Here is a 23,636-nt window from a genome sequence, read left to right as displayed (position 1 = left end):
AATCTCTAACAACCAGGTTTATGTAATTCAAATAAATGTCATCTAAGAGAACACTGAAGGAGCAAGGTTTAAAGATGAAAGCACTGCTCACCCACGTAAGCTACTGCTTGTGTATTTAAGTGAGAAGCGGCTGGTACGTGCAGTAGCCCTTATCTGCAAACCCTGAATAGGCTCAGCTAGCAATTCTGATCAAGGTCATACAGCAAAGCCTCTTCATAAAGTTTAGTGGCATAGGGGAATCCAGATGGATTGGCATTCTCAAGACTAATGTCATTCTCATGCATTCTCACTTAGCTATCTGGAAGGAAGGATTGCCCAAGTTTTTATAAGTTACAGCTTAACTTCAGCTCTTCATTTAAAGAACATCTGCACAGCCACTTTTAGTTTGTTAGGTTTTTTCCCCACTCCATCCCCTGTCCCTTACCTAAGAAGATAAAAAACAATCCATGACAGTCTCAAAACAGATGCAAAAACAAAGTTAAAACAATTACCTGAGAAGTCCTTTCTGATGATTAGTCTAGTTATAACAAGTAACTTGCTTTATTTTATACAAAGCCCTAAAATTCCTAATATCTAAATCCCAAAAGTTTAGCACAAGAAACATACTTCAGCAGACATCTGCTCGTTAAGCAGAATAAAGGGGATATTCTTAAGTCCATTTTAACACTTACCTAAACCCAGAAACATCACACCACCAATGTGAAGCAACAAATAGGAAGTAAAAAAAAATAAAAAATAAATAAAAGTCTTTAACTATGATAGTATATAACCATATATATTTAAGCAGAAGATAACAAAAAATCAGAAGTCAGAGATGCCTTGGGTCTTTGAAGCAATAGCCTCAGAAAAAACATTTTGACTATTGCCAACTTCTCCATTACAGAGTGAGTGCAGTTACTGATGTGTCTGCAGACTCTAAACAGCATGAATGTTATTTAGTATGCCAGCCGTACTTGCTCAAGTTAAAACTTGTTCCTGAACACAGTTTATCCAGCAAGTAATGTATTTGGTTGTCAGAACATTGTGCATCACTGAGTTTCAACACACACTGATGAAAGTCTTACGGGTGAGCGAAACATGAAATTTACTGGGAAGTTCAATAGTAAAAGAGTCAAAAAGAATGAGAGGTCTATTGTCAATTTACTGTCTTATCTGAAATGTATTTAACCAACACAATAGTCCCCCATCTCTCCTGTAACACACTAAGATGCTTTATATTGTTCACAGACTTCACTTGAAAAGTGAACTGCAAAGCATTTTCTTACGCTTTCCAAGCAACTTGAGTTTTCAACAAGCAGACACCTTCTCATTCTCTCCTCTCCAAAACGCACACACCCTACAGAATTAGGGCAGTCACCTCAACTGACTCTTAAATGTCAAATATCAGGCAGAGCTTTCCAATGTTCGTTATAACATCATGTTAACAAAAGAAGAGTTTGTTCAAACAACCAGCTTTTATGATTAGTCTAGGGGTCTTAAAGACCACTATATTTTATTATTGTTTTTCAGTACTATGCATGTGCATTCAAAATTCAATTCCCTTTTTAAAAAGGCCAAGAGTTAAGTTAAATTTCAGTTTTCCTTGGTGGCAGAGCCCACTCTTGTTTTGTTGGCAGATCCAGCAGCAAGCTGTTCATTGTACCACTGTAACATTTGTGAAATTATACCATTGCCAGACCACTGTAACAATATGGACAAGATATAAGTACCAGTACTAAAGGCATAAATATGTCTGAGTGCAAACTTGCCTTTCACAATGAATCGTGCACCTAAGCCTTGGCTGATACCCTACCAATTAACTGTAAGACCAGTTGCACAAAAAAAAAAAAAAAAAAAAAAGCTATTTCACCTGATAAATACCTATCCCAAATGCTTTTTTGCTTTAAAAGACATAGTTTATCCATTTTTTTTTATAATTAGAATATTTTATGAAATGACCATCATCCACTTATGTCATTTTAAAATATATATTTGCCACCCACCCACCTTCAATTCAAGCATTTTTTCAAGCTGTATGGTTACTAGTCTGGACCTAATCCAAAGTTCAGTTTTCCTTACCTTTATAACTCTGCCAATGCTCTGTTTCCAAAGTTGCTTTCTTCCAGCTCTAAACATTGTACTATTTGATATAAACATCAAGTACTATTTTTCAACACTAAGCCTTAAACTGTGGTGCAAGCTTCTTCATTCATCATTTTGCTCTCTCCCCCCAACCTTTTGTTCATCTTTGTTTCATTCCTTTTCTTTAGGAACACCAAAAAAGACCTAGAAAATACAGTGAAGACCTAAAAAGCTAGCAACTATTAAGCTTAGCTCTGCATCTATTTTTTCCTTAATTCAGCTGCAATGTGCATTTAAATTACTTCAAGACTAAACTGGACAACTTGAGAAACTAGAGGGCTCTAACCACCAGAATTTACTGCCTACAGATTAGGAGTTGAAAATCATTGCTACCAACCTCAGTGTTGTTAAGGTGATATTGTTTATATACAAACACCACTCGACACAATCCATCATGCTCAAGGGCAACATAACCATTTGCAAAAGTCAGTTTAATAGCTGCTTATTTGATTTGTGTTTAGCCTTCTTAAGTAACGCTCATGTCAACAGACACCTTTGTTTCCTTGTCGCAGGTGACTGGTTAAATATATAGCAACAGCTGTCAAGCAGCTTTCAAATAGCTATTACCTACCAACTACTGAACTACCCAGGTTTCTATTCATATATTTTATACAAGCACATTCACTCTTGGTTATTTTTCAGTTGTGCGATAGTTGCTTAATAGAGCGATTTTTCTTCAACAATGAACAGTTTTTTTCTTTTTAAAATAACCTTAATTTTTTCAACTTCAGTGACAGAATCCAATCCGATGTCCCCTTGAAAATGCCAAGAGAAACAAGCTAATGATCCAATATTAGGAACAGGAAAAACAAGACACTTTTTACAGCTATTTCAGGCTTAGAATGCTCCTAAATATTTTTGCCTCCATTGATATCAACATGAATCGTATCTCCAATCACTTGACAACCTCAGTGTTGATAAAAATCTCATGAGTAAAAGCCATTTTCCCCACGTCATCTGATTTTTCATACAATTTTCCCCACCTACTACTATCAAATCTGATTATATATATATGTGTGTGTGTGTTTGAAAAACTGAAAAGAATTGCATTTACAGCCTCTCTTAAAAATTAAACATACTAGTGAATATTACACAATGAGTTAATTCTGGATATATTTCAGAACACTAAAGAGGGTTTTTAATTTGTAAAAATTTAGATATTTTTTTTCAGTATTTAATAAACCTTTTATATATATATATATTATTAGCAATCCCCAACCAGGCCTTTAATTTAAAAAATGCATTTTCCCCCTAGATGTTTTAGGAGGTAAGATCCATGGTGAAGCCACATTGGTTTTTTAGTAATGCAATATATACATTAAGGTGGATATACAATCTTGTATTGTAACTCAACATTCTCAGAATAATTTTAATATGCCACGTATCTCTGGATAGCCATGACTACGTTCAACACTCTACAAAATCTCTGTTTGGGGTAAATCAACACTATACAGGTCAGTAAAACCAGGAAGTGAAGAATCAATTGAATTAGTAAAAAAAGTTTTCAGATGAAAACATTTAGTTGTCATATTATTTGATAATTTATGCAAGTTCATTTCACTATGTCAAGAATTTTTGGATGGTGCCGTACTGCGGAGCTCCAAGGAGTTTCTTTCCTTATGGGTAATTACAGGTAGTAGTTAGCTGCCATCTAGTGGTTGAAAGCCTTGTGTACATTGCTTTTATGCTGTTCTTTCACAAGACCACAGATACGGCCACGATGACAGTATTTGGCGATTGAAATACAAACGGAGTTGCCCCTTACAAATCAGAGATGAAAATCTACCCTGAATGAAAGTGGAACTTAAAGAAAAGCTCATCATCCTCTGATGAATTATTTTAATATAACTACAATGAAAACAATCAAAAGTAAAGGTGAACTTTCTTATGGTACCTGAACTGCTTTCGAAAATCAAATAACACTGAGGTTTTAATAACTTTAACCGAGGCAGGGATTTTTTTTTAACTGCTTTGCGTTCAGCCTATCATAGCTGAAAGATACAATTTCTCCTAAGTTAGAAATCCCTTGAACCTTCTTGTTTGATGAGGAAAAAGATATGACTAAGGTTTTAAGCTGTAAATAATGTCATCTTGCTGCCCAACAGGCCTTTTATGGTGAAAGATGGCACTGCTTAAAGAATTTAACTACCATGTAGCACATCCTAGTGTAATTCTCTGCTCTGCTTTATGCAAAACATTAGTTCTCCAGGCTCTGCTTGCCTATTTCATGCTCTGCTAGGAAAATAAAAATAAAAATTAAAAATAAAAATAAAAAGATAGCACAAATACTGAATATATAAATAGACAGATATCAATATGCAAAATAAATTAATTAACCTTCTGTTTACCAAGATAGGATGTTTGGGTCTTATTTATTAATTATATTGTTTTTATTATATTAGATATATTATATATATATTATATTGTATATACTATTATATAAATATATTAAATGATTAATTAAAAATATAAAAGTAAAAAAATAATTTTAAAAGTTACAAATTAAGAGACAGCATTCTGGGGACAGAAAATTTTAGTTCAAATAACCATGCAAGTAATTTATTTTCCATTTTAATGAGCTACAGAATCTGACACCTTCTCTGCCCTTTTCTATTACCAGTTATTTGGACATTGTGCCCATTATTTTCAGTCAGAGTAAGGTATGGATCAAAGGCAAAAATACTCTGCCTCATGTTCTTCAAGTGTCCCCAGCACTGCTCAGGTGCTCACAGTATCCCATGCAGTGCAGACTAAAGAGAGTGATAAATTCTCAACATGTAAGTTAAGACTGGGAGAGAAACAAAGTCCAGATTCATTGGAAGATGGGGAAACAGCTGAAACGAAGGGAGTGCTTGTCGAAGAAACAAGTTAAGGAAAATCTATAGCTCTTACCCTTGAAAAAGAAGATCGGGGGTTGTTTTTAAACCCAGCCTGAGGAAAAGCTAGCAGGCATTAAAGAGCACATGGTTTCAAACACATCTGCTTGAATTAAGTGCCAGAAACCCTACATCTTCAAGGCACATGATAGAGCAGAGGCTGCCACCTGTCACACTGGAAATCATAGCAAAAGGCTGGAAAAGGTATTGTCCTTTTGAACAGGTGGAAGGAAATAGAAAACCAAACAGGAAACCAAAACAAATGCATACCTGTTTACACCTAAGCTCAAGAAGTCCTATAAAAATGCTGGGGAAAACTGGAATGTGGTCTCTGAATGGAGACATCGCTAGAATAGCACTAGAAACTCGGTATAAGGAAGGTATCACTGGCACATTGCACCATACATCTAGCTATTTGTGATACAGGAAAGATGAAAAAGCCTACACCAGTGTAAAAGAGCTCAGTGTTCAAACAATTTAACAAGGCAACCAACCAGAGCCTAACAGAGTGAAGTTTCAGTAGTCACAAATAAAATAGACATAGCGTAGGATGTTGGTGACAGGTTGATTAGGAAGGAATTATTGACTGTGACATGCTAGTAGTGATCACAGACAAGCCTGTGGCAGGGAACAGTATCAGCAGGAAACCTCAGGGGGTCTCCACATACACTAGGGAAATACCATCATGCTACTTCAAAATGAGGAACCGCTGAAAAAAAAAGAAGGTAAAGAGAAGCAGTCAAAAGAATAAAATGTTTGTAGACAGCCGGCAAACTATTTAAGAACACTGGAAATGCAGAGCAACTGCACAGCTTCTACCAGAAACACTTGAGGAACCATTAGCAAGCCAACACAGATAAATGATAAAGTAAAAGCACGAAGGCATCCTCCAAAAAGCTGGAGTAACACTGATATAGAGAAAATCCAGGTGAATTAAAGTCTGGAAACTTAAAGGAAAATGCAATGAGGCAAGGTGAAGCAATGTGATATGCAATGAATACAACAGCTAATAATAGATACAGAAACCTGAACTTTGACTTGGATCCTGACTTAATTCTTCAAATTTGCTTCAACAGGAGTGGATAAAAAATAAATACAAAGTATTGCCGGAAGGCAATATAAGATTACTAGGTTTATATACATTTTTGATGCAGAAGAGTTCAATATTTCCTTCATAGGAACCACCCACACTCCCACTTAAATAGTAACACTTTGTGGCTAGACAATGATATAAGCTGATAAAGAAAGAAAGAGACAAAGAAAGAAAGAAAATGAAAAAAATCAATGGTAAGTAATGATTTAGATATTTAGTCACCCAAAAATTCTAAAGGAAAGCAAATCCGAAAGAGCAGAACTACTTAAAGTGACATGCAATTTGCATCAATATCAAGAGGACTAGACACTGGCTTATAAAATGTACATGTTCAGGGTCGCAAAGCTGAATGAGAAAAAAAAAGATGAGAAAGACAGACGAGGTAAAATGGCAGAAATTATAATGAAGAAGAGAATTAAGGACCAGGTAATTAAATTAATTTCCCAAGAAGTTTTCCCAAGGAAAAGTCAACAAGGTTTTTGCAAAAGAGAGAAACACTCATCAGGATCTGCTGAGGTTCACTAAAGGGGTTAATAAGAATTTGTGTAAAGAAGATTGATCTAAATGACCTGGATTTGCAAAAAGCTTTCAGAAAGATCCATTGTCAAATGCTTTTAAGAAAAGCATAAGGGAAATGACCCTTCAGCAAAAAAAAGAATTCAACTAAATAGTGGGAAGGAAAGGACAGGAATAAAATGAACACTGAGTCATTACAGAAACAGCAGGTCACCAGTGGAGCTCTCCAGGCATCTGCGCTGTTCAACATATTTGGGTGGAAAAGGCAAAAGCTGTGACAGTGACAAAGCCTCATGATGAAACCAAGTTATTCAAGGTAATAAGGATGACCACAAGAATTACAGAACCTTCCAAGACTGAACAACTATTTGTGAAAGTGGCAGATGAAAATTCGTTGTAGATAAACACAAAAAGAATAATCCTGATTTCATATGTAAAGTGAATGTCTCTGGTCATCACTACCATGAAGTCTGTTTCTACCTTTCTAAATAACAGGCTAAGACAGAGAAAGTACTTAATAATACTTAAAGTACTTTAAGATTTTAATTTAAAAATAAAATTTAAAAATTTAAAAATACTTAAGTACTTTATTTTAAGTAAAGTACTTAAAGTACTTTACTTTACTTAAGTAAAGTACTCTTTACTTAAAGAAAGTAATTATCATCCTAGATAAGGGCTCAGTTACAGGTATGACATCACATGAATGGAAAACCAGACCCCATCTGTCAACTCAGGATTAAGGTTGCACTTTACTCTTTGTCTTTCCAGTTCTAGCTTTGTTCAACTGTGCCAAAAAGGAAGCTGTGAATACTCACTGCTTACTAGATACCAAAGAAAAGAACTTTGAGTTTTGAGTTGGTTTGGGTTTGGACAGGGTTTTTTCCTGCTCAGTTTCACAAGGTGGGTGGAGCTGCAGTTTGAAAGAGTTTAGCTTTGATAAATTCTCCCCAGTAGTTTAAATACAGAAAAAAATGAAAGTTTCTTTTAGTAAGCCAGCACTATTTTTACCCTAGTAGTCTCCGTATTTTCCTTTTTAAACACTAAGCAGCACCTTGTGCATTTGAGATGCAGAAACTTAGATCAACAGCAAGTACAATTTTCAGTAATTCAAGCACTCAAAACCCGACTGCTACTGCCAGAAGAATCATTTGATGAGATCCTACCCCAAGACAGCTGAAACTGAAAAGCTGACTACATTTAATCATTTATGGATCCATCTCACTGCATGCGATGCTGTAGTGGAGTTATTTTAGCTATCTGTTTTTCTGAGAAGATGACAAGTTATGAAACAGGGGGATATTAGGATAGTAGGGTCCAGAATGATTAGTCTAGCATAGCTGAACATATATTCTTCTTTTCACAGAAGGCTGAAATCTTATGTGGTTTGAGAATATCCTATATGTGCCGTAGCACTGAGATGAATGTTAGGCCATCTTCAAGGTGAAACCTTGCTTGTCCAAGAAAATAAAGCATAAGGGTATTCCTGTGTCTTGTGCCATCTGCATATATCCGCTTCTGTTCAGAAACAAGTTTTACAGCAATGACCACAGAATTTGTTACAGGACTGCCAACAGTCACCTGTGTCTCAAGGAAAGAACGATTTAAGCTGCCATGTCTTAGACACAAGCATATCAAATAAAAGTATGACAAATTAAGCTGCCTGAGCAACCATTACCTTGCATTGTATTACTGATCATTAGATTTGGTTTCCAGTTCCACACCAGACCTAACTATTGCTTTCCTGTTACCTCTAGCTCCAGAATAAAATGGTTTTCAGTGAAGGATAGAACAAAATAGATTTAGATAAGATTTAGAAGAGACTTGCTCACACTTCAATATAAACAGCTCCTGCAATAGAAGAGTTACACAATATCCCATAAATAATGTACACGAAAAGCAGCAGTGGCAGAGAGAGATTCTATTGATAGCAAAAGGCAAACACTGGACAACATTTCCACCAAAATCATCATGGGGCTAGAAAAGTCATGAAATCAAGACAGTCTCAGTCTCAGTGTAAAACTTCATACTGAAGTTCTCCAGCCTGCCTAGCTTGTCTGGATTTCCTTTCCTTGTGAGCACCAGTTAAGCGTGCATTCAACAGAGGTCCAGAACTCACCCCAAATCTTGCATCTCTTCCTTACGTTTGTATGGATGGAGCAGCCTATCACATAAGGTTCGCTGCTTGTTTAGCATTTCATGAGAAGGCATTTCTTTCTCTTCTCTTCTTCACGCTACTTCCTCAGGCGAAAAAGAGCTCTGGGGTCCTCATTCTCTCATTCCCACATTTCTGAAGTGGAAATGCAGGCCTCCAGCATAAAATGGGCAGCCAAATCCACAGTCTCTTTTATGGAAGAAGATCCAAAACTTTTACTTGGCTTTTTTAGAAGAGTTCTTAAGGATTACTTCCCTTGAAGGTAACATCTATCAATTAACAATTCAGTCCCAAAGACCTTTCAAGCTACCATAGATCACCTTTCAAATATAAATGCAGTGGTATCTACTTTCCTCTTATAAGCACGCACCATTTCACCTCAATCACAGCAAAAGTTCTTAGGAGTCTATGTCAAAAAAGAAAAAAAAAAGGAGATTCAGGAAGATTTTGGTCAAAGTCAGAAGAATCTCTAACAAACAGAAGTCGTCTATGTGTGTGTATACACATATTTACACACTTATATACACCCATATCTATTAAATATATACATATATTTATATGTATAAATAGCTCACAGCTTCCTATACAGAGACAACACTGTGATACCATCTGCAGTGAAAGTAAAAATGATAGTATTCAGTAGCTGTTGCTTAGCATTAAACAATTAAAAGATTCACTTTTCAAGCTGTTGCATGGCAAATAAATCATCACTGTAATAACAGTTCATGGACTAATTAACTTGTTGCTCACTTAACCTTTGAAATAAAGTTGTTTTTCTTCCCTGCAGGCCCCAACAGGAAGCTAAGGTAGGGTGTTCTTACTCATTAACTTGGCAGCATGTTTTGAATTGAGCATTTTTATAATTAAATCAGAACTGCTATAGTATTAAGTCATGCATTTGAAAAGTCAATTCTAAACTCAAGAGATTCACGCTCATGCAACTCCGTATTTCGTTAACTGGTGATAATATATACCTCAGAAGTTCAAAGACCAGTTCTTAGAAGATTTCACTGGTGTATTAGGCATAGTTCAGCTTAGAACCACTGCCAGCAGGGCAGGCTAAATGTCTTTTTTTTCCTTCCATACTACCAAAAGGGAATCTCTCCTGGGGTCAGACTGCATATTAACCGATTAACCCACACTGAGTAAATCCTGAAGTTTAGCCTGATTTTTAGCTCTAGTTGCATACAGAATCTTGCTTTTGCTTAGTATTATTACCACTTCCTTTATAATGTAATGACCAAGCCACCTGTGGGCATATAATAGAGACATATTGATAGAGAAATATTAGTTATAACATAAATTGATTTGAATACTGTCAAATCCCTGTGAGATCTAAGTTATAATAATACTTAATGTTTGACCTCCTTTCCAGTTGCCTATAGAATGTTTTGGAGTTTTTATCAAACTGCAGTTAGGTCCCCTTTCCAAGGGGAAAAATCCTAACTCTTACAGTTTTAATATGCTGTACTGCAGATATTCTACCCAGAACTTCAAAGGTTCTCCCACCAGCCTGAATTCACACTGAGCAAATCTACAATTCCTACAGATCACTATGCATACTTTGCAGGAAAAATGCAGTCAGCGTTCTTGTTGACTCCTAAGAAAGGGATTCCCTTTTCTGTTTCTCAAAAGGCCTAAAATTATGTATGTTTTTCATACAAGCAATTACGCCTACACAGATGAATAACTAGCATTACCAGAACACCAGATTCAAAGAGCAACACTGGAAGTGTGTCAGACAGCCATCAAATGTGTGGTTTTTATAACAGGTTTGGGTTGTTTTTCCTTTCCACAACTGGGATTAAATAGTCTGTTCAACCCATACAGGATTCCAAGTCCTTCACATGTTATTTTACTACCTCACTGAGTCACCTTGTTATTTTAGCAGTAACTATCTCCAGAGGAGGAAAAAAAGAAAACATTATTGAAACAACAAAGCACCTGACTCTGCCTTACTGTTTGCTATCTATACAGCTACTAGAAGCTGCTAAATCAAAATTCTGCAACATGGCAATACCCAAGATAGATCACTATTTCTTTGAAACTTGTCAGCAGTCACAACAAAGGTCACGAGCCCTGGAACAGATAATACGGGGAGTGTGGAGAACACAATTCCTGTCTTCATTGTCCTGCAAGGTTTCTCCTTTGTAGACAAAGGGAAGATGCATCCATTCATCTGGATTTCAAAGTCAACAGAATAGCACTTTTAATAAATTAATCTCTGGTAATTTGCTAGCTTTAAAAAGTCTGCATTTTCACATATACATTCTATAGCATCTTGAGTGTTTTTATTTGCTACTCAAGTCCCCAGACTTTGGCCATTTGCATTAGATACAGAGCTTTCACAAATACTTTACTGCAGCTTGCTTATCTCTCTTGATGGAGCAAGGAGCAATCTGCCTACATAGCTCGCTACAGACACACCAGTAGTAAGCGTGATATATCATCTCTCATCAGACTGCATGTTCCGCATTACAGCCATCCATTCATTCAGCATTTTTATATTGAAAATATATCTTTACTATTAAAACAGCAAAGCCTCCAAAAGTCAAGGCAAGTATTTCCAAGTCAGGAGGAATTTAAGATAGTTTTTAATTGGTTATAAAGATTCTCTTTGTTCTATGTTCACAAGTCTACATGTAACATTAATATGCAAACTTATGACTATCCAACATGTCTAAGGGGGAACAACAGAGTTGAAACCCAAACACTGAATTCCTGTGTTCATCAAGAGGTCTCAGTAGAGTCACCATAGCCTTCACATCAAGCTCTAAGGGTATGCAACTACCCTACAGTCCTTGAGGATTCCTTGAAGAAGGTATGAAAGTTAGGTTTATTTTAACTACTGTAATAAGAGTTCCGCAACAAGAACAACACTTTAATGCTGAATGAACCTATCAGTAATCTATACAGCAGCAAATACTACACTAGTTGGTCCATGATGACAAAATTTATGTTGGGAACTACTGTACTAGAATGATGGTCACCCACAGCTAAAACTAAACTTGAGTTTTAAGTTTCCAAAAAAAAATTCCTAGTAGACATGCTCACTATCTTCCAAGTTGAATACTAAGCAAGTATCTTAGGTTCTTCACCGAGATGATTGTCGTGCACTGGAACAGGCTCCCCAGGGATGTAGTCATGGCACCAAGCCTGTCGGAGTTTAAGAAGCATTTGGACTGTGCTCTTAGTCATATGGTCTGAATTTCTGGGTAGACCTGTGTGGTGCCAGGAGTTGGACTCAATGATCCTTGTGGGTCCCTTCCAACTCGGGATATTCTATGACTCTATGATTCTATCAGCATCAGCCAAAACTGTATTATCAAAATTCCTTTAGGCTGATGTTGCTTTTCATAGTTCTTGAGTTATACTATTGACTTGCAAGCATTCAATTCTTTTAAAAGCTTTTCCTTCAGGTCTCGTTTCCTGTATGTCATGGCTATCTAGATTTATGCAGATTAGAACTGTACTCCATCAAGAACTCTGCTCCACGTACATTTGTTAATGCTAGCTTCTTCATCCTTCTCCCTGACAGTAACGCATTTACCAGGTTGACAATGGGAAGGAAGGATTGCTACATTATACAGCGGCTGAAATATGTCTCTATTCCTAATCCAATTTAAGCATGTTTTCATTCTGCAGGAACCTCCTTTAGATGTGCTGTTTACCACCATTTCTCTGTAAGAATTGACTTTCTCACTGTATGATATGCAAGTTATCCTGCAGACAGTTAGTATGGTATCATAAAGTACTAAGTACATTCTTATCCTTTCTAGAGTTAAAACCTCAGCTTCTCAATCAGCACAACACCAGAAGATGTAATACTTTATTTCCAAAGAATGTTTTGTCTCATGCCATGTGGGGTCAACAATTCAATGCTAACAGATGCTGTTGGTGTATATTTTCTAGAAAGCCATAAAACATTCCCTTTCCGCCACCTGCAGAATTTCGGTATATTAAAAGAAGTATTTAGTTTCAAGAAAAGAAAATACTCATGATTTTTATTGCAAAGAATTGCTAATTTTCTGTGTAGCACGTAGCATTAAGTCAAGTGGCATTTCTATCCTATTTGCTTCATGTTTGGAGATAACATTCCCTCAGGCAGGCTGTAAACAGGCCAGATCAGCCTGAACAATTGTGCCTTACAGAAATGTTGCTTTTACTTTTTCATTTTCAAGACCTATCCACAGAAATCACACGTCATCTCTACAGCCAAGAGCTAAACAACGTCTTTGTTTTGGATCACATCTCTGCTCAACAACTTTATAAACATCTTACAGTCTAAAACAGCCACCTTTTGTAGCACTGAGAGTATGAGAAAGGGTCTCCAGGACTTAACCACTGGATCACTTGTAATCATTTCTCTCTTTCATTAAGGCAGCACCAAGTCTAACAAACATTTGGGGATTCCTGGAGACAAGCTTCTGAAGCTAAAACATCTCAATTTTAGGTAAATTAAACAAGGAAATACAGATTTGGTAAAAAAAAAATGCAACTTTTTTGCTAGTTATGACTATAAAGATAAATATATTTATATATTTGAACAGATTAGCAATATACACATGATAAATAGAACTAACTTTCAGATTGTTGCCTTTAAATCTGGGAGGATAATACCCTCCTTTACTGATGCAGCCTATCAAGACATAATTGATGTACATTTGCCAGATTAGTGTGGAAAGCTGGACAAATTTACCATGGGTGATTTATCTCTATGTGTGGTAATATATACTTTCACAGGTGTTAATTGCTTTCTACAAGCTGCTTTGATACCCTTTTAAATGAAGACAGTGACACAGTGGTTCATATTTTGTTCTACTGCTTTTCATTAATTTTACCTGGAAGGGAATTCAGCAGCAGAAGCCTTAAAGATTCATGTCTGATTTTTTGCTAATATGCAAATCGTGTAAGATAATAAATCAATAAATAAAGCTTAATTGTACTAACTTGGGATGCTTGTGAGTAGTTTGGTATTAATAACAAACTATTGAATAGCTTGTTTTCATGGAATTACCAGCCTTGTCACTAAAAATCTCACCTCTTTGTCTGGTTATCAGTGACAATCAGACTACTCGGTTCTGGCCCAGCAAGTTGCTCCATGGCATAAGTCAATGTTAGACTTAGTTGCCAGCACTAGAAGCTCACCTGGATGCGCACGGAAGCAAGTAAATGAATTCCAGCAATGGAATTTTTACATCCCTTTTAATAAGCAATATTAACATTTTGATGTTTTTGATTACTTGTGCTGAATTCAGGCTTTTTCACCACACATGCTTAACACTTCTGTACTGCAATCAAAGGCTATTACAGTTGTTCAGACACAGCTAAACTAAATTGATCTAAATCTTTTTAAAACTCCACTCACAGCTGTGCTGAGCTCACAAGAGTAACTCATGTGACCTATGGGTCACAGGAAATTCACATCTTATGCTGGAGATGTAGATGCTAGCTAAGCAGCAATCAGGACACAAATAACCTGTTCACAACATACCCATACCATTACAGATCTCCAGAAAAAGTTATTTCCATTATATCAGAAAAGGAAAGCGATTACTGTATTAGAAGCAACACATTCATGAAAACAGCCCCGTAGCTATGCTAAGCTTGGTGCTTCTTTCCAGTCCCTGGGAGGTTATTTAAACCTCCAGCTGCCCTGTGGGTCATTCACAGTATCCGAGTTTGGGACAGGTCTACCAGTCCACCTCTGGAAAGGTGGACATCAGCTAAAAAGAGAAGCTTCACAACTTTTCCACAGTAGCTCGGCAAGAGCTGTTTGTTCAGATGTATGAGCAACTCATATAAGAGCTCTGCTTGGTTTGAAAGCATTACAAGTAAAATGTCTTCCTTGTTTCCCCTCCCTTCCTTTAGTTTACTCAATACGTGTACAATTAAGAGACATTAAGTCCTTCGATATATACATTTCCAAATGTGGAAGGTGGGGGGAAAAATAAAAGGGTTTTTTTATTATTATTATTTATTTAATAAGTTTATCACTTCCTTAATTAACATTTAGTTCTAAGTACACTAAGAAAGTCTTACTCATTTTGCAATCTGTACATTTGGAGTTCTCCGTTTACCACCAAATGAGATTCCATTTAATGCAACTTTTACCTATTAATTTCCCTACAACTTAAGTTTGATAAGAATTCACTGAAATAGAATTGAAACAATTAAGGATATTTAATCAAATCTACTCAGATATTTGACTAATAACTAAAAAATATCCTCTTGATAAGTTTTAGTAATAGCAGTTATGGCACAAAAAACATACCATCCAGCCAACACAGAAGTTTTATTCATACCTGTTTTATCGCTGTTGTTCATTTGTTTCATACCTGTTTTGTTGGTTGTTTTTTTTTTTATTATTATTATTATTATTTGTTGGGAGGGGAGGTTGGCTTTTTCCTCTCCAGAGAAAGAGAAAAAGAGGTAATAATCATAGCTGGGGCCCATCACTGCTCCACCTGGGTGCCCTGGGCAAAGTTTTCCCTTTTCTCTCTCTCCTTCGATTGTTTGTTTTTTACCACCACCCCCCCCCAAAAAAAAAATTAATAATAACAAAATAAAAAATTTTTACCACTAAAATCGATATATGCCATCATCTAAAAATCATGCTAATAAATTTTTGTGGGTCTGAACTTCTTCTCTGTCTTTTGTCCCTCACCCTAAAAATTTATAGAAAACTAAGTGTGATGATTCAGTGCAGAGTTCTGTGCTTTTTGACCTGTTTTTTATTAACACACAGTTCATCACACATAAAACACATTTTTTAAAGGATACAGAAATCTGGTGAACAGAACATAATTTCTTTTTCAAACTCGTGATCTTCAGAAACATACATACGAAATCTTGGATTTCCATGCTTTTCATTTTCCTGTCTTAAAATGTGCCAAATTAACTTCATAAAAGGCAGAATGGGTGTCATCTCCCCCAAGCTGCAGGTTTACAATGTCTTTCGTACATAAGTTATCAAACAGTGACAAAACAGAAACTGCATCCTACCCCCTCCAGCTTCCGGCACCTGGTTGCACACCAGGCTTATACATTAACATACCTTAACATCTGTAGCTTCCATCCTCTACCCAGCATTATCTGTTAATAAAAAACTTTTTCCTGTAGTCAAAATTTGATCATTCTTTAAATTTGCTGTGCTCACACGTGCTACGGAAAAACTCAGTATATTTTCTTTTATAAACAAGTATCCAACATGCAGAGTCTCAAGTCACGTACTTCAGTCGTAAAATACCAGCTTCTCCACTGTTCTAAGAAAAGTAAAATCATTTAAGGTACTCTAAAATCGTAAGTCAGAATATTTTTCAACCTGCCTTAACAGCACTGTCAAGTTTATGGGTGCAAGACGCCAGGAGAGCACGGGAGCAGCAGGATAAAAACTGCTGCAGTATAGAGTAGAAGATACAAAACAACATGCAACACCCACAGAGGATTTATTCATTCAGGAACCTGAAGTTTCTAATAATTTTTATACTACATACTAATATACTATTTCTATGACAATACTTTAGCAATATCTTCAGCTTTTCTAGGAGTCCTGAATGCCTCTGATGTCTTTACAGAGAGCGTTTCCCTCTTTCTTCAGCCAAGTAGGAAAGACAGCTCCAGCTATCAACCAAATCTGAGTATGAATTGAGTATAAAATTGATGGCAAGCCTGTCCTCAAAAGATTTTTAGTACAATGAGTAGAGATTTGCAGACATTAAGAGGTGGGTTTTTTTATCTTGAATTTGTGACGGAGTCCCTAAGAACTCTTCTGTAATTTGGCCTGACCTTCTTTACCCTGGAAGACATGAGCAATGATAAATGCTACTGTCTGTATTTAACCTTTTGGTTCACCGTTAATCTGCTGCTCATAGCGTGCTACAATCCTCAGCCTAGGATATCTATCGTTAAACCACTGTCAAGATTACTTCACCCATCTTATTCTAATATAACAGCTTTTGCATACTGTTGCATGCTTTGATATTCAGTAATTATATCCAGTGGTTTACTGCCACCAATTAGCAAGTAGATACTTTTTATCTGATCAAAGACATCCAATCATTGCTGGGAAAACACAGAGATAAGCAAAGAAGTCAGTAATTAGTCTTTTCCTCACATCCTTCCATACAGTTTTTCTTCCCAGTTTCCACATCTAAAACCATCTCTCCTTGTGTCTCTGCATAATTCCTCAGAAAGATACAAATTATGCAGCTTTCTACCCCTGTTCATTTTGATGTACACTGATGAATATGGGATTTTTCCCATGGAACGACGTGCTAGCTAATAACCGCTGCAAGATGTGTACCTGCATTCAGTGACTTAGCAGAAGCTGAATCCACAGCACCTTCTGCATTTTGTTTGTTTCTAGGCAAAAACACTAATAAAGATTAAGGTTAGTTTCCCATCTGGGCAACCCAACACCCTCAATGGGCTTAAACATTCACCCTTATTTTCTCCTTTGTTTCATTTTATTTCATTAAATCCTTTTTCCCTGTTTATACGATTTCACACCTGGTATTTAGAAATTCTTAGTGTCGTAATTTTGTTTTCCTGGAAAAGTAGAGATACTGGAGAGACATTACATACCCCCAGTTTTTATTTTACATATGTACATCACACTGGGGAAGCAGTGGGAAAAGCCCACATGGAAAGAAAGATTCTGAACATCTGAAAATTTAGGGTACATATAAAAAGATAAGTAACAATTACGTTGGTCTATCTAATAAAATATCCCATTGAGGTCACCCTGAGGAAAATAATAACCCAATTGCTTTCTTGTCCTCGCTTGTTAAACTGCATTGCTGAAATGTTGAGGGAATCCTCCTTTATTGTGACCTTTCTTCACTCCATCCACCAAAAAACATGGGCTGCTAAATTATCAAAAATATCCTACAATTAAGAAGTTACATCACCTAGTCAATTTTTAAAGAGAGAAAGAGAGAGAGAGAGAGAGGAGAGAAACAAGACACACATACTTGCTAATAAGAGCTGATTTTCAAGCTGCACAAGAGCAAAAGTCTCCAGCCTACCAGCCCATGGAGACATTAAGTGTTAAATATAATCCAACAATATACTAAAAAAAGTAAAAACTAAAGAACAACTATTTAATCTCTTAGCCATATATCCATGAGAACAAAAGGAAAAAGAAGCAGGCTATGATAAAGATTTAATTTTTTAATAGCTCAGCTTGTTATATTTGTAGTTGTACAGAAATTTCAACTGACTTTTGGATGTGTCCTGGAAGCTACTCCAAGAAAGTATATTTATTTAACATTAAGTGAATCTAATATTTAAAATATATTCCCTTTAACATTAAGGGAATCTAATGAAATCCAACCATCCCTGGGATCTATTTGCTATACACCCTGTCTAGGAAAAGGTAACCTGGTTAACTTCCATGAATAACGAAAGACTGCAATCTTTCTTGCTTTTATGTCGATTCAGAGCCCAGCCAAAACAAAGGCAAAACACACAGTTTACAAAAAAAAAAAAAAAAAGGCAGCTTTGTTCAACATTAACACGTGAAAAAAGGTTTGTATAGGTAACCATGTGCTTTGACTCAGAGCGGAGCCGAGAGCAGCAGACCTGCTCAGCACACACCGCGTTACCCTTTCCATGGCAGTCCTCAAGGGCAGCCCCGGCTGCTCGGACTGCGAGGAGTACTGGAAGGAGCACCTGGGGATTTCCCTACCTCGAGTCGCATCATGAGCTATTGGAATCAGCTGCCCCCGTAACTAAAACGGAAAACAATATAACTATATGTCTTCTGTTTATAAACAGAAAGGGTTTGTGAAGTTCATCGCAGAGAAAAATTGCTTCCCGTAAAAGCAACAGGCGATGATGTTACCTCCCATTACCCCCCATAATCAAAGCATACAGCTACCTCGGGAAACATAAGCAGACGGATAGTGGCTGCTGAGCTGTAGGGAATGAATACCTACGTGCAGAGGAGCTCTTTATGCAGCCATAGAATCATTAGAGTTGGGAGACCTCCGAGATCCTCTGGTCCAACCATCCCCCTACCACCACCACCCCCCGCTAAACCATGTCCCTAAGCACCGCGTCCAACGTCTTGCCCCACAGAAACCTTACAGGGAAAGAAGGAAAAAGAAAACCTGGCACCACAGAAGAGTCGGCCTAAAACTACCCTTCCCACAAAGCCTCCAGCCGCCACCAAGCCCCCCTCCCCACCTCGGCCTCCCGGAGGCCGCCGCCAGCGGGGCGAGCCTTGGTTCCCCCCGGCTTGCTTTCGCCCCTCGGAGCCTTCCCCCACCTGGGTCTCCCTGCAGCTCTCCCCGGGGCCCACGGCCCGGCCGGGAGCCCCGCGGCGGAGCCCGGGCCCTGCGGGGGGCTGCGGGCCGGGGTCTCTCCGGGAGGCAGCGGGTGAAGCCCCCGGGCCCTGCCGCGGGCCCTGCGGCGCCGCCATCAGCGGGCGCCGCCGTCCCGACCCGCCGCCGTTGCCATGGCGAGGAGAGGGCCCTGCAAAGGCGACGGGGGCAGCCCTGGTGGCGGGGGGGTCGCTGAAGGATCCTGGTCTTCTCGCAGCTTGTCTTCGGGGACTCCCGAAAGTTGGGTGTTTCTGCAGCCCTCCCGTGCTGAGGGAGGCAGGAGGCTGAGGAAAGGAAGGAGAACTCGACAGATAAAAGCTTCAGAGGCTGCCGTGGCAAAATGGCAATGAAATTTAAGACGTTTGGATGCTGCCGGTGAACATAATACTGCCTTCTGCCAACTGGATAACGCAGTGCGGGGCGCCCTCTTAAATGAGCAGAGAATCTTGTTAGCAGCGCTCCTTGCTCCCAGAACCTGACAGAAAACGAAGCTCTGTCTGACACCCTGTTACACATCCAGCAATCACTGATCCGCAAACCAAACCCCAAATGTATTCATAAACAAGGTGTCACCAAGGAGATCTCCATCTCTTAACCTCTTGACAGGAGAAAGAAGTGAGGGTGATACTCACACTGTAGAAAACGGTTACAGGACATACACAAAAGTACCAAAAGCTCTCTAAGATTAAATATGCATGAAGGGCAGACTAAATATGTGTGACTTGGCACTGAGGCATCAGCAGCTTTTGCTCACCTGGAATCTATGTCAATACATTCACAGGAACATGAACGATAAAAACTAGGAGTAAGGCACAGATTCTGGATTTAAAATAATAATGATGATAAATTCTTTGTGGAATTAGCTCCTGATAAGCTTTCAGTGGAAACGTGCATAACACAGGGCTGCAGCAGACCTGCAGAAACTCCAGGTCTTGGCCCAACAATTCCTAAACATTTCCTAACATCAGTGTCCCAACAATTCTTAAACATTCCCTAACAGGACATTTCAGCCTGCTCTTAAAAATCTCAAGAAGTCAGGGACTACACCCCCACACACCCCCCACACCCTCCAGGGAGCATAGCCTGTTTCTCATTTTATCTGTTTCAATATTTTTTTAAAATAATATAAATTACTCCTTTGTAGTAAGTGGACTTTTAATCACCTTTCCTTTGGTGGTTTGGCAGAAAATACAACCTTCCTAATCATAATATTTAGTGTATTTGTTGTGAGTTAGCCCTGGTAGACAGCTAAACCCCACACAGCTGTCCCCTCACTTCCTCCCAGTGGGAAATGTTGTTTTCTCCTTCAATTTTTTCTCCTAGAAAGAAGCTAATTGCTAATTGTTTCAGCCAAGAGCTAATTATTTCAGCATCTCTTTGGAATTTATAAATTCTATTCTTCATGATTTTCCAGTTTGTCAGTGTTGTTGCCGAAATGTGACATGTGAAGAATGTCCTTAGAAGCCACAGAGACGTAAGAAAAGCTTTCTACTAACAGTTTAAATATAACCTTTTAAAACACTGCCACACAGTATCTATTCTTTTAACTTTGCATTGTTTCCATATTCACATTGACAGCTGCAAGATCTCACGTCATTTTCTGATACACTTTTGTGTATCCATATTTTTCCCATTTTATGCTTACTGATTTTTACTTTTTTTTTCCTTTCTAGAGTACTTCAGATTACTTTACTGAATTTCAGAGATTTTCTTTCATGCTCTGTTTCTTTTCTTTCATGCTCTGCTTCTTTAACAAAAACTATTTTGAGTTTCATTCCCATCCTCTGATCCACATCTGGATTAGCTCTCCCAGCTTGGTACTGCATGCGAACATACATTCTCCATTCCCTTATGAGCTATGTCCTAGAAAGTCAGGCTCCTGTAAGACTGACTTTCATATGATACCTTCCCAGAGTTTCCTGGAAAATAATTTATGGCTTGTCTTTTAACACAGTCTTTCTAACAGCTGCTGACCTCCATCATAGTAAATTAAACTAGATCACGTCTGTCTTGTTCCTTTAAAAATATATAAATAATATATATATATCAAAAGATTTGTGTTGGGAACTTCACTACAAATTACGGATGTGTTCGATGTATTAGTTGCCACTAGGTGAATACATGCCTGTCAAGCAGCTGAACTATCAAGGAAGGTAATTGGATTGATCTGAGACAGATTCTTTGTGAAAAATCCATGTTGTACATTTTCTTTCCCCTTCTTGTCCCCTGAACCTCTAGGAAATGATAGCGTAATGATTTGTTGTAGTAATCATGAGAATTCTTCTTCCCCTATTTCTAAAAGAAAGTTACCGTGTCTGATATTTTTATGTCCCTGAGACTCTACACATCATCATCATGAGTACTACTCGAAAAAAAAAAAAAAAAAAGACAAACAAAAAAAAAACTGATATCTTGTTTGGAAGATTGTTCTCAGTATTCAAAGGTATATTTCATTTCCTGTTTTCCTGAGTAGCTCTAAATTATATCAGTATTTCACAATATTTCTTTAATCTGATTCTTTCCTATGCTGGCTGTATCCATACATACCTCTTTTTATTATTTATTAAGAAAAGGGCACTAGGCATTGTTGTCTTCCCTAGGCCACCCACTATTTGTTTACTAGATCCTTTGCTCATTCTGTATCACTCCTTTTTGATTTTATCCTTCCACATACAGTTTGCTTATTATAAACATCTCTGTATTATGCACTCCTCCTTAGCACTAGTATTCTCCATGTGATTATTTTTTAACTCTCAGGACAAATATATCTTATCACAGTCTCCTCACTGAGATTCCAATAGCAATAAGGGTACTGAAGGTGCTGCTGTCACACAGAATCATGGAATGGTTGAAGCTGGAATGGACCTCTGGATATTGTCTAGTCCAAAGCCCTGCTCTGAGCAGGTCAACCAGAACAGGTTGTCCAGGACCATGTCCAGCTGAGTCTTTAATATCTCTGTTGATGGAGACTTCACAACACCTCTGAGCAACCCGTTCCACTGTTTGGCCACCCTCCTAGTAATTTTTTTTCCTATACTTTAGCAGAAGTTTCTGTATTTCAATTTGTGCCCATTGCCTTTTGTCCTGTCACTCAGCACCACTGAAAAGAGCCTGGCTTTGTCTTGTTTGTACTCTTCCTTCAGGTATCTATATATGTTGATAGGATCCCTCTGAACCTTCCCTTCTCCAGGCTGAGCAGTGGCCACTCTCCCAGTCTCTCCTGGTATGAAAGGTGCTCCAGTCCATTAATCATCTTCGTGGCCTTTGCTGCACTTGTTCCACCGTGTCATTGTGCCTCTTGCAAAAGGGAACCAAGAAATGGACACACAACTCCAGATGTGGTCTCACTAGGGGTGAGTAGAAAGGAAGGGTCACGTCCCTTGACCTGCTGGGGACACTCTTCCCAATGCAGCCTGTGATGCAGTCTTCTTTGCTGCAAGAGCACACCGATGGCTCATGTTCAACTTCTCCACCAGGACCCACAGGTCCTTCTCTTCAAAGTTGCTTCTAGTTGGTCAGTCCGTGGACTGTACATGGTGTTACTCCTCTCCAGATGCAGAACTTGGTATAGCCTTCTGTTGAACTTCAGGAGATTCCTGTTGGACCACATCTCCAGCTTGCCAAAGCCCCCCTGAATGGGCACAGCCATCTGGTATATCACTCCACCCAGTGTTGTATCAGCTACACACTCACGGAAGGTGAGTATGTCATAGTAAAATCAAGACAAACATCCACTGCTCTCCCCTCATCCAGAAAACTAGTCATGTCATTGTAGATGCATTCCAGGCTGTTTAAGAACGACGTTGGTTCTTATAAAACAGAAATCTGTTCTACTGAGATAGTTACTAATACAAGTTTCTATAACTGAAGATTATTGTGCATGTTTTAGATATTAGCATTGTAAACATCGAAGTGTTTTCTCTTCCAATTTAATTTCTGGGAAAAACAGCATTCCAGCTCTTGCTTTACTAATGCTGGGATGAATGAAAGATTTATTCACATGTCATACTCTTGCTTGGGTGTCAAAATAAACTCAGGAGAGCTTGTGACATATTCAAATCACTGTCAAGCATTTAAGATATTCAAGATTTTCAAATCTTATTCTGTTTTCCATTAACACCCTTTTACTTGAATCCAGTACAGCAAAAAAAGAACAGACTGCTTTGGTCACTTCCATCTGAACCCCTGAAGTAATGATAGTTAATTTGAATAATCCCAGTTTTTATATGTTTACCTAGAACAGCCACTAGAGGGGGAGATAATCCCAAACACTCGAACACATCTAATCCTAGCTAGAAGATGCTCTACATTTGAGTCTACTTTTTAACAATCACCATGACCATAAATCCAAAATCTACTTTTTTTTTGTACAGTAAAAGTGTTCAGTTGCGATGGCTGCTTTTCTCTTCATGAACTGTGACCATGAAAAAAAAAATGCAGTGATTTTTTAATGATGATAGCAATACTACCCAGTTTTCCATCTCTACCTGTGTCAATCAGATCAGAGTATTTCTATAGCAGCTGTTAGCCCACAGGAGCCAAGGTAAGGA

At 38.0% G+C, this 23,636-nt stretch overlaps 1 protein-coding gene across 11 annotated transcripts in view; it reads right to left on the bottom strand.

The window, feature by feature from the left end:
- The window catches only part of DNAH5 (dynein axonemal heavy chain 5), a 152,279-nt gene extending 132,137 nt beyond the window's left edge, over nt 1–20,142 (bottom strand). For 7 of the 11 annotated variants that reach the window (XR_013946316.1, XR_013946317.1, XR_013946318.1 and 4 more), the window contains exon 1: nt 19,032–20,142. Coding sequence is in view for 6 of the 11 variants with exons in the window: in XM_080579301.1 (XP_080435427.1) it covers nt 19,032–19,184 (153 nt within the window). In the remaining 5 variants the exon portion in view is untranslated. Of the gene's footprint in view, nt 1–2,058; nt 3,148–18,449; nt 18,983–19,031 lie in introns of those variants that run through there. The other 4 variants (XM_080579305.1, XM_080579302.1, XM_080579306.1 and 1 more) reach the window with 3 other exon arrangements.
- Nucleotides 20,143–23,636: the final 3,494 nt, after the last annotated feature.

This window comes from Anser brachyrhynchus (assembly GCF_964034855.1).
Source record: "Anser brachyrhynchus genome assembly, chromosome: 2".
NCBI lineage: Eukaryota > Metazoa > Chordata > Aves > Anseriformes > Anatidae > Anser > Anser brachyrhynchus.
Note: the sequence above shows the minus strand (reverse complement) of the source record. Positions and strands in the feature narration are given on the sequence as shown.